Here is a 16,934-nt window from a genome sequence, read left to right on the forward strand (position 1 = left end):
CAAAGATACCTCCTAGCAATTGCATTACTCACCACCCTTCAGATCAGAAACTTATATCCAAGGCTTTAGAGAATCCCTTTTTATCTCAGTCTCCATTAAGAGTCCTCCAATTTCCACACCTGTGACCTCTTTGAAGCTCTATGGCTGTTGCTGTAACTGAAGCAGGGAACCTCATTTATTTTTTGATGTCTGTAGGATCTTGTTAGCTACCAACTGAAATGGCTGCCTTTGGCTGGGAATTCCCACTCTGCTTTTGTAATGTCCTTGACAGCAAGATTCAGAAGAAAATCTTGATTTAGTACTTTGTTAGCAGACATGAAGCATTTACCTATTGTGTACCCACCCTGCAGCAGCAAGTTTGCTGTAGACCAGCACCTTCATAACTCTTCTAAGGGTAAAGGGCAGTGGAGGCAGAGGATGTCCCTCAATCTGAAATCCAGCAGCAACCTCTCCTCATTAAATGATGGAAGAAATTTTTTTTTTTGAAAGACAGTGTGTAATGTAATGTGAAAGAGGCTTTTTTTTTTTAAAAAAAAAGAAAACAGAAAAGTCTAATGCAGGAGCCAAGGGAGTCTCTTCTAATTTCTTGGATGGCAGTGAATTCATCAGGTGAGGATATCTTAAGGCAATGCGAATGCCTTCACATACGTAACCTGTCAGCATCACTGTTTATCTTCTCAAAGAAAGCTGAAAGAAAGATGCCAGAAGCTGGGGAGAAGACTTAACCCTAGTCCCATCATATGGCTCATCCTATGCGTTGTATCAGATGGGAACATACAATGAAAACACCATTTTGGGTTATCTTTGTATCTCAAGAGCTACCATCCAAAATCAATATTTTTTAATTTACATACATATAAGCTAGGAACAGGAAAGATATTCAAGCCTGGAAGGCATCCTGTCTCCTCCCAGGAGGAAGTCTCATTACCTATTGCTCAAACTGACACATGGAGTGGAAAGGGGTAATTTACAGTTATCAGTAACCAGAAGCAGAAGTTTAGAGATGAAGACAAGTTCATAAGCTTATTAAGAATGTTTTCAAAGGAGGACTTTGATATTATGACACTGAACAGTAAACCTTCTGGTCTGGAACATAAGCTTTGCAGTCCATACTCTCGTCTGGTTCCAACTAACGCAATTTTGTCCTACTCACACGGTACTCCAAAAATAATTTTCCCAGCTTCCACCTCCAACCACATCATCCTTCTTCACTGCTTCCATTTTCTGTCACATCAAGCACAAATTGTTTAGCCTCCTTTTAATAGCCTATCCCTTCTACTTGCCATTCACTTACCAAGTCTACTTCTGCCTTACATCAATAAAGGATGCCAGCTCTATTACCTACTTATATCTTCTAAAGGACGTGGTTTGAGCCTGTGCTGTCTTTCTTTTTTTTTTTTTTTAAATAAAATAAATCTGCTACCCTTACACTTACAGAAAACTGACAATTAGCAGGCTATCAGTATGCTGGGGCGCTGGACTGATACGGTGACACATATTATCCTGTCTCACTAGGCTCTTTCATTTTTCTGAGGTCAGGGGTCATGTCCTGGGTTTATGTCCAGATCCTAAGCATGCCACAGAGGATACTGTTTTTCCCCCCATCTAAAGGCATCCAGAAAGCGTGCACCGTCACTCATGAGAACCATGAGTGCGGAAGCTTAGGGGATCACCCCATAACCCAGGCCCTGAATTCACCAGTTCATGGAGGGTGAGCCTGGCAAGCTGAATTCTCCCCTAGCTTAACAGATCCCTTCTTCACAGGCAGGAGAACTCCAGAAACAAATGGCACTCTCCTCATCACTCCTGTTCCTGGAAGGCAGGTTTCCAGGACTACCTGGATGGCAGCACTACCAGACCTGCTGTGCAGCTGATCTTGGACTCTGCCTCACATGAACAGAAAGGATAACACTGCAGCCGGGCTCCAATCTCAACAGCAGCGGCACAGCAGGCTTGCTGCCAAAGCCCAGAGCTCAAGCCCAGGCGTAACATTTAATGTAAGCAGAGCCTTAGGCAGTCAGGTGCTGTAGTCATACAAACAACAATAATAAAAAGGAGTCCTAATGGAGCTCAACCGGCTCAACTTATTGAAGAGAAAGAAGGCCTTTGCCCACAGCCTGCAATTACCTTAACAGCAGAAGATCCATCAGCAACACAACAAAAAGCAGGCAAAAACCAGATCAATGGCTAGAAATCAGTGCTCAATGTAGAAATAAAAGGCAAAGTGTTTTAAGAGGGAGAATAAATATGATCTGGAATAAAATACCAAAGGATATAATAGACTCTTCATCTACTAGAATGTATCAATAAAGACTTGCTATCTTTCAGAAATACATTCACTAAGTCACCCATAAGTTTTGGGGCTAACAGCCCTAATTACTGTGTGCAAATTCCCTTACAGCCTAGAGGACTGTAATGGTTCCTTGCAGTCTCAAACCAGACTGTAAATGAAAACCAAGACATATACAGCATGTGTCCTCAGGAATAATTCTGCCATCCCACAGCTAGTATCAGCATGATCTTAAATAAAAAAAAAAGGTGTGCAACTCTTTCCAAGGTCAAACCAAGTCATTACACAAAACCCAGTTTTAAGTCTGCTCCAACAGAAACCCCAAACGCTAATCTCCTCCACAAAGCACAGGCTCAACAGAACCAGTCACTGTGAAACACAGCTCAACGGCATTGCCACTTTATACTAGCATGCACTGAACTGAGTGTTCATGCGTGTGAAACCTGGTTAGCTTTGTTCAAGTGTTTTTTTCCTGTAAAAACAAATCATGCTATGTTACATAAAAGTACTGTTTTGAACCATAGATTCCTATACTATCCTCCACGCAATACTACTTTCTTCTCTAGCACCTCTCCGATTTTTCCAGTGATATTTGGTCTGCAAAGACCAAATGGTGTTGTAAGAAACACATTATGAAAACTTCAAGACCTCCACTGCTTTCTCCAGCACTATTAGTCTACATCCAGAATTTTCACCATCTTCCCAAAGGAACTAATAGAATTTATACTAAAGAAGAATGCCTGGATTTCCTTCAAGAAAACCTGAATACACAATTTTTTTTTCCCTTTTCAGCATAGAACAGAGGAAAAAGAGAAACTACATAACCTATGTGGATTTCCCAGTTAACCTAACATGACAAAAATGCAAAATTCAATTCCAGCATCCTACAAGTCCACCGATCTTCACCATGGCTTTCAACAGTGCTGAGCAATGTGACAGCCTCTGGGATGGCCTGTGCTGTTCACAGCACCACCCTCCTATTAGCAATGTTACACTACTGTACCAGGCTGCAAAAACAGACACAGGGAAAAACCCTCTCTAGCACAGTAACTCCATGGGTTGACATTTGGCATCTACTCCCTCCCACATTCCCCAATAACTGGAACTATGTACTTAGGTTAACACACGCAATTGTGTTTGATCTAAACAATTCCATTTTCTCTTTCAAGGGATGAATACTCACTGAGGAATGTCACCTGCAACAGGGTAACCATGATAGCTGTACAGCCCACAATTGCCATGAAAAGCCCCAACCTCCTATGAGGTTAAGATCCAAACGTGGGGAAAACACACAAGTAGAAATCACGCAGGCTAGAAACAAAGTAAAAAGGCTGTGGACAGCAAGGAAGGAATGTTATTCCAGAAAAATGTACAAATAGCCTGTGAATGTCTCCTTGCAAGTATCGCCCTACCTCATCAAGCCAGGGAGGCCTTGAGTCTCATGGGGAAAGGCCAAGGACACTGGAAGTTACAAGCAAAAAATTATTAAAACATCAGACCAGATGGTGACTTAACATTCAAAACAAGGACATCATTGAGGAACACCAAACAGAGCCCTACACAACTCATCCTGCTCTGTGGAGCCCAGGGTGGCACGGACATCAGTGATGCCTTCACGCTGCCCTTCATGTCCTCACCCAGGCATGGTTGACAGTTACGTCTTCAAGGCCGATACGTGGTACAAGGCTTTGCCCTCTCCACCGACAGCACCAAGGAAAAATGGCAGTTGGAGGACACTGACCAACTTTTTTCCCCTCACAGTCTTAAAATCTTACTCTCTCTTTGGAAATAAAATAAGATGCACAAATTAATTTCACACAGACTTTTCATTTCTTTGAACATTCATCACAGAATGACTTTTGAAAACTATAAACTTGAGTTTGACTTATTAATGTAAAAGGCTTCCTATGCCTGATAAAATGAGCTTATAATAAAGTACGTGTAACTCTTCTTTGCCTTCATGTGTCCATGAAAGTGTTGTTGAAGACAAAGTGCAAAACGTTTTTTGAGATTACCTTTACTGAAGGTGTAATTTTCCCTCAACACATAGCACAGCAAGTCATTTACACAAGACAACTGTATATACTTTAAGTAGGGAAAATGAAGAATGATTTACAAAAGTGAACACTAACTTCTATTTACTCCCCAAAAATGAAAACTAGTAGTAGCTCATAAAAACAGGAAAAGAATTTTACCAGGACATGTTTAAACAAATTATTTCAGCTATATACATGTGCAAAGAGCTTACTATGCCTGCAACTAGAATATGCTGAATTTGTGTAATTCATCAGAAACCACATAGGGTCTAAATGAAAACATATACTGTAATACAGGAGAAATTAACTTCTACATGGAAACAAGAGGTATTGGTTAACATAATGAGCACAGGCTTCGAGTTGCCAGGAGCATGAAAAGGATAAGGACATGCAGTGGGAGATGCAACAATTAAAACTGACAGGCATCGCAGATCTGTCAATGACTCTTCCTGCAAAACACCTAAGGTTGTGCCTGTGTGTATAATGGAAGGCATCCTCTTTAGCTGACAACGTGCAGAAGAGCAAATGCCCTAATAACCACTCTTGATCCTAACCTTCAGAGCTAATTGCCTTATTCAAACTTCTGGTGTTTTAGCCCTGATCCATAGTAAACTCTGGCAGCAAAATAATTAATTTAATTAGCTACATTCTTCTAAAGCTGAGTAACTTTAAAAAAAAAAAAAAAACAAACAAACCAACAACAACCAGCAACTGTTGAATTCTCTAACTCTTACCCTGCCAGGAAAAATAAAGATCAGAGCAAAGTCCTGAACACATTCATCAAGCACACAGTCAGGCAGCGCTGTATCATTCCCCCCAGCAACATCGCCAGCCTGAGCACCTGCCAGTATAGCTGCTTTCTACTAAGACAGTCAGCTGTGCTTCGGGAATGGGACTTGGGCATGCAGTCTGTAATAAATTTTGCCTAGCCTCAGTGGTGGCAGCTTTCAATCAGAGGTAGAGAAGGAAACAAGATGCTACATATGCTGTGAGCTGCCATCCGATACATCTGCTTTTCCCACACAGCACTAGCAACATTGTGAGAAGGCAGAATCAGAAAAACCGGCAAGACAGCAACTTTTATTTTGCATTTTAGACACTCAAGTTAAACAGTATTTTCTGTCATGTCTGCTGGAAAAAACTGATTAAATTCTTTTTACTATTTCAAAATAGATGAACAGAATATTTAGTTAAGTCTTGCTCATATTATATATATAGAGAGAGAGATCTTGTCTCTTACAAATGGATTTCATTTGGTTTTTTTATTTCCACTGACAGTACAAAAAATACATAACTATATATTATGAGGACTGAAGTTTTTCTTTCCATGCTCACCAAACTCTGCTTAGCTCTACCAAAAGGACTCAGATTCCACCTTCCAGCCGTTACAGCAAGCTTACTTACATCATGTGTTTGGAAAGGAGATTTTTCAACAGAGGAAGCGAAGCGCTTAGCCATGCCGTCCAAGACTCCACGGATCAGTGACCCTCAGCAGCATACAGACCACCACCGTGACATCACACTTTCCACAACATGGCTCCCAAAGATGCACATACCAAGAGAATCTGGAGTTTCAATCTTTGTTTATTTGTTCAAAGAAAGTTGGTTTTTCTTCTTCTTTTTGGTAGCTTTTTAGGGTTTGTTTTGCTTTGCTTTTTAAGAGCTGTATTACTTTCAAATCTTACTTTTTGAAACTGAGAAAGCCAGGTGGACCACCTGAGACGAAACATTTCACATGCAAGCACTCACCAGTGATAGCAGCAGAAGACATGCTGATTAATTCACACCATATTAGTCAGGGCTTCCATTAACACAACTAAGGGCTCATCAAGGAAGGAAAATGTGAAATTGTTCCATTGCTGTTACTCTGCTGGAACACCACATTTTAATCACTGGCTGGAGTATAGTTGAGTGACACAAGGGAGAGAAATGCTTAACAGAAGATGAAAATAATATAGACTCAGTGAAGACAAATGCTTGATCCAGGCACACCCAATCCACCTCCTGCTTCAGCCTGAAACACAGATTCATGATTTAACCAGGTTTCTCAACCTGCTGCCTGGAGAGGCCCCAGCCTGGGAGGTGGCGCCAGACAGCAGCTGCGTGGGTCTGGTAAAATTTGGCACAAGAAACAAAATGGTCAAATATTAGACACCCCTAAATTTCAGAGGAACTCATTTGTAAACTACAGTGACACCCACCACCTTTTTTTTTTTTTTGTCAGCAATAATCTACAACCCACAAAAAGGTCTGCAGCAGTTTGATGAATGGTACAAGCAGAAAGTCACAGAAACACAGTTCTCAAAGAGGTTTCCTGTGTCAGAGTTTAGCCTCCTGCCATTCCAGGTATCATATTACTTAGTTTATTTCAAAAAAACCAAACCAACAAACAAACAGAAAAACCCCAACAAAAAATCAGCTTCTCACTCCAGTATAAAGTTAAGGGATTTTTGTCTTGATTGCTCCTTCTGGAAGTCTGTTTCACCATCCTATTCTGTTCTGATTAAAACCTTTCAGCCTGTAATTTTTCAGTAATTTTCAGCCTGTTTTCTCATAGCAAATTGACACCCAATTATATTCCACTCTGAATATCTTATCTCCTTTTCTAGTGTTTGTTCCACATTTGATGCATTTGAGTTCCACACTGTGCAGTATTCCAGGCAAAAAAAATCTTCCCATTACCTTAAACAACAGTATTAATTTCTCACCTCTACCAAAAAAAACCACTTTACCTGATACATTCTAGTCTTGCGTTTACCTTTCCTTCCTCCATCAGTGGCTGCTCACCATCACCCTATTTCAACTAGTACATTCTGAGACACTGCAATTTACTCTTGGGCTCCTAGATCCTATTACAATTTCTTGTTACTAATCCCCAAAATCATGAGTTCCGTGTTACCAGTCAAAGTCTTGACACTATTACTGTTCTGTAACATGGCAGGTCATGGCACATATATTTTGCATACTGGTCCTGCGAATCATCCAAAGGAGGCCTACTAAACCGCAAGAGAAGGCCTTTAAGAATGGTGGTAGAAGTCAAATAAATGAAGACAAATCTGGACTGAAGAAGTCACAGAGCAACATACTGGAGGGAATGACCCCACTAAAAAGCCCCGATGGACATACCAGAAGACTTTACATTATGACTTGAAAATAGCGTGTCCACTAACACCAGCTACAGAGGAAAAGCTTCCCTAAGTGAGCCAGGGGATTTCATTACATAAAATTTCAAGAGACATCAAAAGAAGTTAACTTTTAAAAAGGCAATCTACTGCCCACAATTATGAAAAAAAAAAAAAAAAAAATCACCATTGAAAGACAAGCTGCCTACAAAACAAAACTGCATCATCCCCTACCACAGCATGCAGCAGACAGCACTCACATCTCTTCTCTTGCTAGAAAGCATATCAGATATCAACACTGAAACTGTCAGGACTCTTACTAATGTCCCTATTATTCAGACTGAACTCATCTGAATGCTCCAGCCAGTGCTGCTTACCAATGAAAACCAGAAACAAGGACTGGAGATAGTTATTGAGGAGAAAGCAATTACACATGAGTTAAAAAAAAAAAAAAAAAAAAAAAAGAAAAACCATACCTCTTACAGAGACCCCCTTCCACACTGCTCCTGGCAGTTAGCAAGCTTTAGATGCTAAATAAAAATAAATAAAAACAGGAACATGGAAATTATCAAATTACACCTTAGCACCTGCTGTGTCACACCTGTAACATCATAGTTTACAGCAGCATGCTGAACATACTGTTTTACTAAAAATGCCAAACACTGATCTCATTTAAAAAACCCTTAATCTTGAAACACCACGTCTGAGGAAAATAAAAGACAAATCCAGAACAAGTTTAGTGTTTTCTCATCATCTATGGAAGAGGTATTCAGTTGTTCATGCTCAGGGCTAGATTAAGCTATCCTTACATTCAAATTGTTTGCTCATTTGTCCCTAATGAAAGTTTACCCTTTAGAGAATCTGACTCTTACAAAAGCATATTATTTTTTCGCCCTTAGAAATTCTACATGCTCCTTAGCAAAGCATGCAAAAGCTATGTGCCTCCCACGCCTGTAGTGGATGAAACAGTGACAAGTAACAGCTTAAGTCATTGATGAAGTAGGAAAGATATCTTAAGAGAGCAGAATCAGAAAGTGACAGGAAAAACACACGGATGTGGAAAAAAAGATTTCATGAAGGAGGGAGTTTGATTTACATTTCATACAAAAATAATTTTTTACAGCTATGCTAACTGATTTTTTTTATTTCAAGTGCTCCCTGACAGGTCAAGAATATTCTTTAATGCAAATAACAGATTAAGACAATAGCAACATGGCTCCAACCAAAGGAGGAGACTAAAACATATATCCTTCAGAGACAAAGGAAAGCGTAGATTCTGCCCTAAAGAGCTCACAGTCTGCTTTTACTAATGTACATTGGATGAAGTGGTATTTACATATTACAGACTTTGAGAGAGCTGACTTTGTTATTTAATCTATAAAAACAGTTTTCTGGAGTTTCAAAATAATTATTGATGACGATTCTTGAAAACAGACATGAACACACAGCAATATTTTAAAAGCTCAACAAAGATATGGATTGAGTAAATTGTGCCAGAGTACTGCTTTAACAGACTTGGAACCTAAGGATATAACTGCTTGATTCATTGCTTGTTACAATCCATCAAAGTTGCTTGGTTTATCATAGCTCTTCGTTGTCTTCAAAAGATTTAGTGAAAGTTTTTTCCCACTACTTTGCACAGCTTTTCAAAAGCTGACAGGCACAGAGCTGAAGAAATCCATGGCAGTGCTTCTTTTTGTCCCCTGTAAGTCTTGCTGGACCTGTCTCACTTGCATGCTGCGGGTAAGGCGATAACTCAAAAAGTACTGAAGTTTTCACTACGTAAATCACTTCAGAATTACTCTAGTGTAATTGCGTATGTGAACAATTGAAAGAAAATGGAAGTCAAAAGGCATTTAAAATAAATAAATAAATAAAATCCATGTTCCTGTAATGAATTTACTCAGCTACAGAAGCACACCTTCATCTTCCAAAATACATTAAATTCCTATATATACCATCCTCTTGCCAAGGCCCTGTCTGGAATAGGGGAGCTCTCTTCACTCTTCATGACCAGGAAAGGTCATCAATCCAAATTTACAGGCATGGAAGGCTGGCTTGTTTCTCTGTTTAGGCTAGATCACAAAGTGACAGAGACCTGTAAACAACCCTATGGTGGTAAAGCTGCAGTTTCAACAAAAGCATTATTATAATACCATCAACTGTTAGTCTACATCATCTATGTTCTACCATTTCCAATCCTATATATAAATGAGAAAATAATTAAGACTTTGCAGCTTCATTTTCATATTTTGAAAAGCCATCCATTATCAGTCCTGCAAAAGATGAGCAGAAAACTAGGAACGTAAAGGGCCAAAAGAATAAAACTGACAGTGGTATTAAAAGTACATCAAAAAACAAAGACTGGACATTAAAATGATAGCCATGGAAACTGCCATAAAGCACACAGACTATAGCAGGATCCTGAAACCAACAGCATTCTAGTGAAATGCTGGGATTGTCCACAGGAAAGCAATTAAAGGATCTGATTGATAGTTCTAATAAAGTCCTCAAACAAATTGTTTTCATATCCCTGCATAAAAAGAAACATTTAAAAAATAAATGAGTAACTCCTATATGCACCTTTTGCTTTTTGACAACATCATTTTAAGTGCTGGACATTAATAACTTAGTGTAAAACATCAGTAAGTGTTATATTACCCAATGAAAAAAATAATATAAACACAGACAAAAAAAAATCCCTATCAGTTTCTACTTCATATGCTGCAAAATGATTTTTCAGTTACTTACATTTAGACCGATGCATTCCCAAATTGAGGACCTTTTTAAAGTCATAACCTAGCACACACTGAAAAAAAACTCACTCGCAATTCAGAAATTGGACTGCAGCTCTACTGAAGTTTCTATCTCTGCAGTTTCCATTTAAAATAGTTTCAACTTGCGTTTAATCTCTTGTCCTGCTGTCTTTTTCAAGGTGGGAAACAGAGCATGCAATACACACAGAGTATAGAAACATGATCTTGTGCACAAAACCATGACAGACTGGGGACAGATGTCCAGTTTCGAGTAGTTACAAATTTCTTTAATGTAAATTACTTCATCTCTTTAAGCCACAGTTCTCGGCCATCAAGTTGTGAAGACAAACTGCTCAATGGTGTTAGCTATTCAGACACCAGAATTGAACGTTTGAATAAAAACAAACAAAAACACCCCACCACACAAGTCAATTAAAGAACTACTGGTAAAGAACAGGCCAGACTGACACCCAGGCCTAGGAACCCAAAAAGTAGAACTTATGGGACCAAGTTCTCTGTTGTTCATTACTTCTCAAGCAGGTGCCTTTAGGAATCAAGTTTAGCATGATATCTTTATTGTGTGAAGGATCCAAGAAAAGGATACATTCAGACTTGTAATGAATATAAAAAAAATGTAATGAAGCTGCTACCTTGTCAATCAGGTGTAGGCTGAGACAGCCAAAAATAACAGGAAGAGTTCCAGTAGAGCAAAGAGCATGCATCTACTATATCAACTCTTGAAGTAAAGATGTCAAAAAAATCCTGTGTGTGTAGAGTGGGCGAACAGCAAACAAAAACTTGAACAGGCTTCCTTTGCTCTCATGAACTTCTGAACAACCAAGGAAAGAGTAAGACTGGTGGAGTCAGCTGCTTGTTACTGTGAACCAAGACAGTCTTACCTGCCCCCAAAAATGCCAGCACCAAAAAGCGATAAAACAACAATGCAAACTACCTACCCTCAGCCCTTACAGGCTTTGCACATGTGTATTCTCATGCTACTACTGAATGCAATTCTGTAAATCTAATCTCAACAGCTAATCTTTAAGGTACTGAGCTTCATTAACCAAGGTGTGACACAGCAAGAAGGCCTGCAACTGCAGGCACAGCAAGCAGCAATGCTGTGCTGGCGGAACTCCCTCAGTCAAATGCCAGACAAGGCAGAAAGTCATGAGATTTTTATGCTTTAGAGCGGTTCAACATTTATGTGCATTTCAGGATTTGCGATCAGCAGTTCAGCTAGCCTTAGACGTATTTCTTACAGTGCATTTATAATCTTGGCTTTACTCCATGTCACTTGCATTGCACACAGGTAAGTTGCCTATACTGTGCCGTGTTACCTCGTTTTTATTGAGCATACTTGCTCTTCTGTCTGTGGGCAATTAACTCAATTTGTGACAAATAAAAGTTTCAGCAACCAGTTTAAACTCCTCATCAGACTTTTGGCATGGGTTGCAAAAAGCCTGCCAGCAAACTGTGGCCACAAGCAGCAGTTGTTTTCGCCAGGGCATTCTTCAGTGAGATTCCTCTCCTGCTACACTGTAGACATACCCAACATAGTGCAGCTTTTCAGCTACCTCTACTGTGTAGCTCTCTCACCTATATCACACAGGAGAAGGTACACCCTGTAAGAGGTGTACCAGTGGTATGCGTTTACTAGAGGAATGACTCCAAAATACACAGTGCAGCAATCTGCTCAAGAACTTAGTATAGGCTTATTTCAAATAAGAGACCACTTTGTCCTCTCTGGCCAGACAAGGAAGACATGGAATAAAAAGGGCAGAAGCAGTTGCTGCCGTTCATACACAGCAGTTGACTGAAGAAAAGCTGTGTGTTTTTCACTATTACCTCACATCTTCTCTAAGCCTTTTTTCTGAAAAATAAACAGAAGATCAATACTGCCGCCTCTGAAGACACAGTCTATTTTCTTACCCCCACACGCTTTACTGTTGTCTCCCAGGCCTCCCCCTAAGCAAACTTGCCTGGATTACCAAAAAGAGGGACACACAGACAGCTGGACTGATCACCCTGATCAGGCAAAAAAACTGTAAGGCCAGGGTCACAATTTGCAGTACGGAGATATTTCCTTACTGCATGCACATATCTAAAAAATACTGCCAAACTAAGTTATGACACAGCACAATTCTCCACATGACAGAAACATTCAGTTAAGTTAAACTGATTTTGCTTTTCCTCTTTATATCTTCTCTTTGCCCTCTAAATTATTCTAGTCTGTGCATTAATCCCTTGCAGAATGTCTCTTGTTGTGCCACCCAGACACCCATATTTGCCTGGAAAGTTTCACCTTGTCTGAACTGGAATCTTTCTCTGAGGAGTACACAGCCTGTTATACTGCAGTTTATTACCTTCAAAAAGAGCCTGAAGACAAAAAGGCACCTCAGGACTTAAATAGTCCATTGATGTTCTGTTGCGACCTTTATTTAAACTGCCAATTTGGCCAAGATGGCCTAAACAGACAGGGAACAAATCAGAAAGATTAAGTTTATGACAACGACAAAAACAAAATTCCATCCCAGATTGTGGTAAGAGCTCTGAGCATCATTTCTGCCTTACATGGGAGTGTTTTAATTGCGCAGCTGGAAATTACAATTCTATAAACGGGCGTTTTTATTCGAACAGCAGCCCTTTATCACATTTGGGCACTGTTTATCGAAGAGCTTACCATATGACCAAGCCAGCAAAAGCACAGGAAAAGCAGAAAACTGAAGCACAGAGCAAGTCACTTGCCTAATGGTGCAGGGAAGCCTGTGGCAGGGCCAAGAACTGAACATAAGCTTCCTTACATATCGGCGTATTGCCTAAGCTAAGATGACAATGAACATTTGTGCAGAACTACTTCCCCAAGCACTATCACACATCATATAAAAAATTGTATGAACAAATACAACCTTTTAATTAACCTGCCAGAAAGGTAACACTAAGAAGCAGCCAGTGCCCAGCCTGGATCTGCTCCAGGCTTCCTAGCTGTCAATTCTAGTCATGTAAAGTCTTTGTTTGAGTTCCCCCATGAGGTGACCTTTACAAAATTCAGCTCTTCTGAAGATCCGGAAATTCAGTTACTTGCAATATCATTACATGGGACAGATCTTAAAGCACAATGAAAAAACAATTATTATTATTATTATTATAAATAAATGTCTTCCAGTCAAGTTCAATAAAAGACAGTAATACCTTAATTTTCTGGTGAATATGCCTCAGTGAATCTGCTGTACCCATGTCCATGTTGTCACTGATGCACACAAAATCCAGCTTCATTTTTGTGTCCAAGTTTAACATCTTTTGGATTTCCTTCCTTGTAATCACAATGACCTCTAGGACAGAGGAAAGTGGGATGAAATCAAGGAAAAAAAAAATCATCACAAATAGGATACACTCACTTTTTATTTACAAAGCTTGATGAAACTGTCAAAAGGCTTGAGTAACATAATTGGGTTCTCCAATGAACCAAGCTCTTTTGGCAACAGTAACTTTTGAAGAAGATAATTAAACTCCTAATGCATATGAAAACAATCTCTCATGCTTTGCATGGGTGGAGGGTTGTTACTGGAAGGGACACATGCATGCAAGTGGCATGAGTATAGCAAGACAGAACGGAAGTGTCTTCTATCGTTAGCGTGTGACCTCAAACCATATGTCCTCAAACGGACCAATGAGACCCTGCATTAATGCCATTGACACTTTAGAGCTTTGTCTTTTGCCCCCCCCGATCCTGTGTAATCCTCTGTGGACAACACCACCAACCACAGTATTACAATACAATCATTAAACTATTTCCCAGCACCAGCTTGGCAAGGGAGTGAAGTAATATGCGAGCAACAAATTCATGCCATCTATAAAAGAAAAAAGGTAAATGCATAGTTGAAGGATATCAACAGTGGCATGAAAGCATATTTTCCAAAATGAAGAATGTGAGAACAGAAGCTCTGCAAAGAAAAGACTGAGAAAACAATACAGCAAGGAACCTTTTCCCCTGGCCTCAAGAACTGGAAGGAAAAGTAAGAGTCAAACCTGAAATTAAAATATCCCACGCCCCCAAAAAACCCCAACATCATAACATCATATTCCACATGGAATTTTAACAGAGAAGTATAGGAAATAATACAGCCCTCAGCCTAGGAAGCTCCTATGGCAAGATGAAAACACACTAAGAATAAATCTGTATCGTTCAAAACTGAACTCATCCTGAATCTGTTAACAGAAAAGAGGAAGGAACTGTAAACATGAGAATTGTGTGACAGTTTGGTACCAGAGATATGGGAGGGCTCCCTTCCCAATCCCGTACCAGATGCCAACTTGGATTCAAAACAGGCTGAAGAACCTAGAGAAAGGGATTGAAAGCACACCTTGAATTGGGGAAAGAAGTAACCAATGGAGAAGAAATTGGTGTTAGGAGGAAGTTATAAGCCCATAGTTCAGCATAAATCTGGCGAGCTGGACAAAGGTTTCCTAATATTTATTAGGAGAGATGAAGCACTTGCAGTTGGGACAGAAGGAATGCAGTGAATCAGACTGTGGAACACCTACTTATTAATATAAGCAAGTATGAGGAACTAAAGCCTCCTGTAGTACTTAGTTATGATCCAGGGAGAGAAGTCATGCCACTGGAGTATTAACACAGAAACATACAGCTTGGTCAGGGGGCAGAAGCAAGAAAGGAGCAGGAAGGTGGTAGCTTGCTTACTGAAGCTGCACGTACAACCCTGCATGTCCAAATTTTTGTAGGGGATAGATAAGCTGCAGAGCTATGTGTGAGAAAAGAGAAAGATCTGACCATAACACCACCTATTAGTGGTCAAGGGCATCAAGTAGAAATGGTTATTTCTGAATAGTTATAAAGAGCCACACAAAGCACAAGACTGGTTACAGAGAAGCTTTTAGCTACCCATATATCCATATCACTGGATAAAAGTATGATCCTAGCAAAAAAAGAGACAGGAGAACAGTCAAAGAAAGTGGACATTCAAAAAGCAGACTCAACAAATAACAGGCAAAAAGCAATTCCAAGGGAAAAAAGTTCTCAAGGATTTCTTAATGAAACAAAATAAAGGCAAAGTCTTAAGTTTGCTCTTTCTTTTGTTCCTTCACACTGAAACTGTACGAGGCTGATATGGGTAACCATGAGCTGATCTTTACACCGTCACAGAGAAAAAAAGCAGTCGGGAAAAAAGCCACATTCTTGGGATGGAGTATAGAATAATCACACAGTCATGCAGGATAAGCAAAAACAGAAAAGCAGAAAGGCAAAGGACAAATACAAACATGGAAAAACAGAGCCACGAAAGGCATCAGGAAGAAGTTTTAGAAGTAGCAGGGGAAACACCACAGAGATTTGGTCCACCACTCAAACCAAAACAAAAACCTAAACCCAGAAAATACTAAAGAACCTCACTATGTACTAAATACTGTTTTAGCCCTCCCATGAAACAAGGTGCACAGGTGAGCGTTACATGTCTGCCACTTCCCCCTGCCCTGTTCTGTCCAAAACCTAGCACTTGACTCTACACTGCAACAACAAGGACTAAATGCCTCAGACAGAACAAGTAACCCTGAACTTCAGGCCAGACTGAAATAACAAACCAAATGATATCCCAAGAGAGCTGACATGCTTCTCACGCCACTCTTATTAATGATTCAGAGAAAGAAACGAGTGAAAGACTGCTGGTTAACAACACTGGGAAAGACACCAACATTGGGAAAAGCATATAGATGGGAAAAGCCTTGGTGAAGGGAGAAGAGGGGGAAAAGGGCGCAGGCACAGGAGGTGCAGCCCACAGTTAAGGAAAGGATGTGACATGGACCAATAGCATAGCTCCAGCACAGAGAAGAGACCTCCTGCTAAAGCAACTATCCCGATCAACAGAGCACCTACGACAAGACATTAGAACAACGGGGGCGGGGGACGACGACGACGACACACACACAAACAGGAGTGGAAGAGGTGGCCCCGGGAAGCCTGAAGAGCCCAGGGTAAGCAGTCGTCTCCACCCCCACCTCAAGGCATCGTCGTGCCTCACCTTCGAAGCCGGCGCGCTCCAGGAGGTTGAGCGGGTACCAGAGCAGGGGCCGGTTACCCACCGGGAGCAGAGGCTTCGGGATGCTGGAGGTCAGGTCCGTCATACGGGACCCGCCCCCCGCCGCCATCACCACGGCCTGGAACTCCATGCTGCAGAGAGAGCACAGGGGCAAGGCCTCACTCAACCACGGCAGAACCGGGCAGGCCCGGGCCGGGCCAGGCCGAGCCGAGCCGGGCCGGGCTAAGACCGGTTCGGTTCAGCCCGGCCCAACTTTAGCCGCCAGCGCTTCTCAGAGGCGTGCGTCGGCTCCCCACCTCCCCCGCGCCCCCCCCCCCAGCCCGTGCGGAGGCGCCGGGCCTCCCCCCGCCTCGCCGTTACCTCCGCGCTGGCGGCCGCCGGCTCCCAGCGCCTCACTGACAGAACAGGAATGGCGGCGCCGGCGCGCACTGCGCGTGCGCGCGGAGAGCCGAGCGGATCAATCGCGGACAGCGGCGGTAGAGCGCCGATAGGCTCGATCCCCCGCCTCGCCTGGCCGCCATCGGCTCCTCCCGGCCAGGGCAGCGAGAAGAACACCGAGGGAAGGAGCCCAGGCTGCGGAGCGCCGAGTCATGGATACCTGCCCGGCCGCGGGAGGCGCTCGGCGGCACAGCGCCCCCAGGCGGCCGGAGGTGGGGCTGCAGGCAGGGGGTGCTGGGGAG

The 16,934-nt window shown here is 41.6% G+C and overlaps 1 protein-coding gene across 1 annotated transcript in view; it reads right to left on the bottom strand.

The window, feature by feature from the left end:
• EIF2B3 (eukaryotic translation initiation factor 2B subunit gamma) overlaps positions 1-16,767 on the bottom strand; it is a 104,831-nt gene extending 88,064 nt beyond the window's left edge. Inside the window, exons 1-3 of the mRNA XM_075508650.1 lie at positions 16,615-16,767; positions 16,237-16,385; positions 13,394-13,533 (exon numbers count right to left, since the gene is read on the bottom strand). Coding sequence (XP_075364765.1) covers positions 13,394-13,533; positions 16,237-16,384 — 288 coding nt within the window. The 5' untranslated portion in view covers position 16,385; positions 16,615-16,767. The remainder of the gene's footprint in view (positions 1-13,393; positions 13,534-16,236; positions 16,386-16,614) is intronic.
• Between the last annotated feature and the right edge of the window lie 167 nt (positions 16,768-16,934).

This window comes from Mycteria americana, chromosome 7 (assembly GCF_035582795.1).
Source record: "Mycteria americana isolate JAX WOST 10 ecotype Jacksonville Zoo and Gardens chromosome 7, USCA_MyAme_1.0, whole genome shotgun sequence".
Lineage (NCBI taxonomy): Eukaryota > Metazoa > Chordata > Aves > Ciconiiformes > Ciconiidae > Mycteria > Mycteria americana.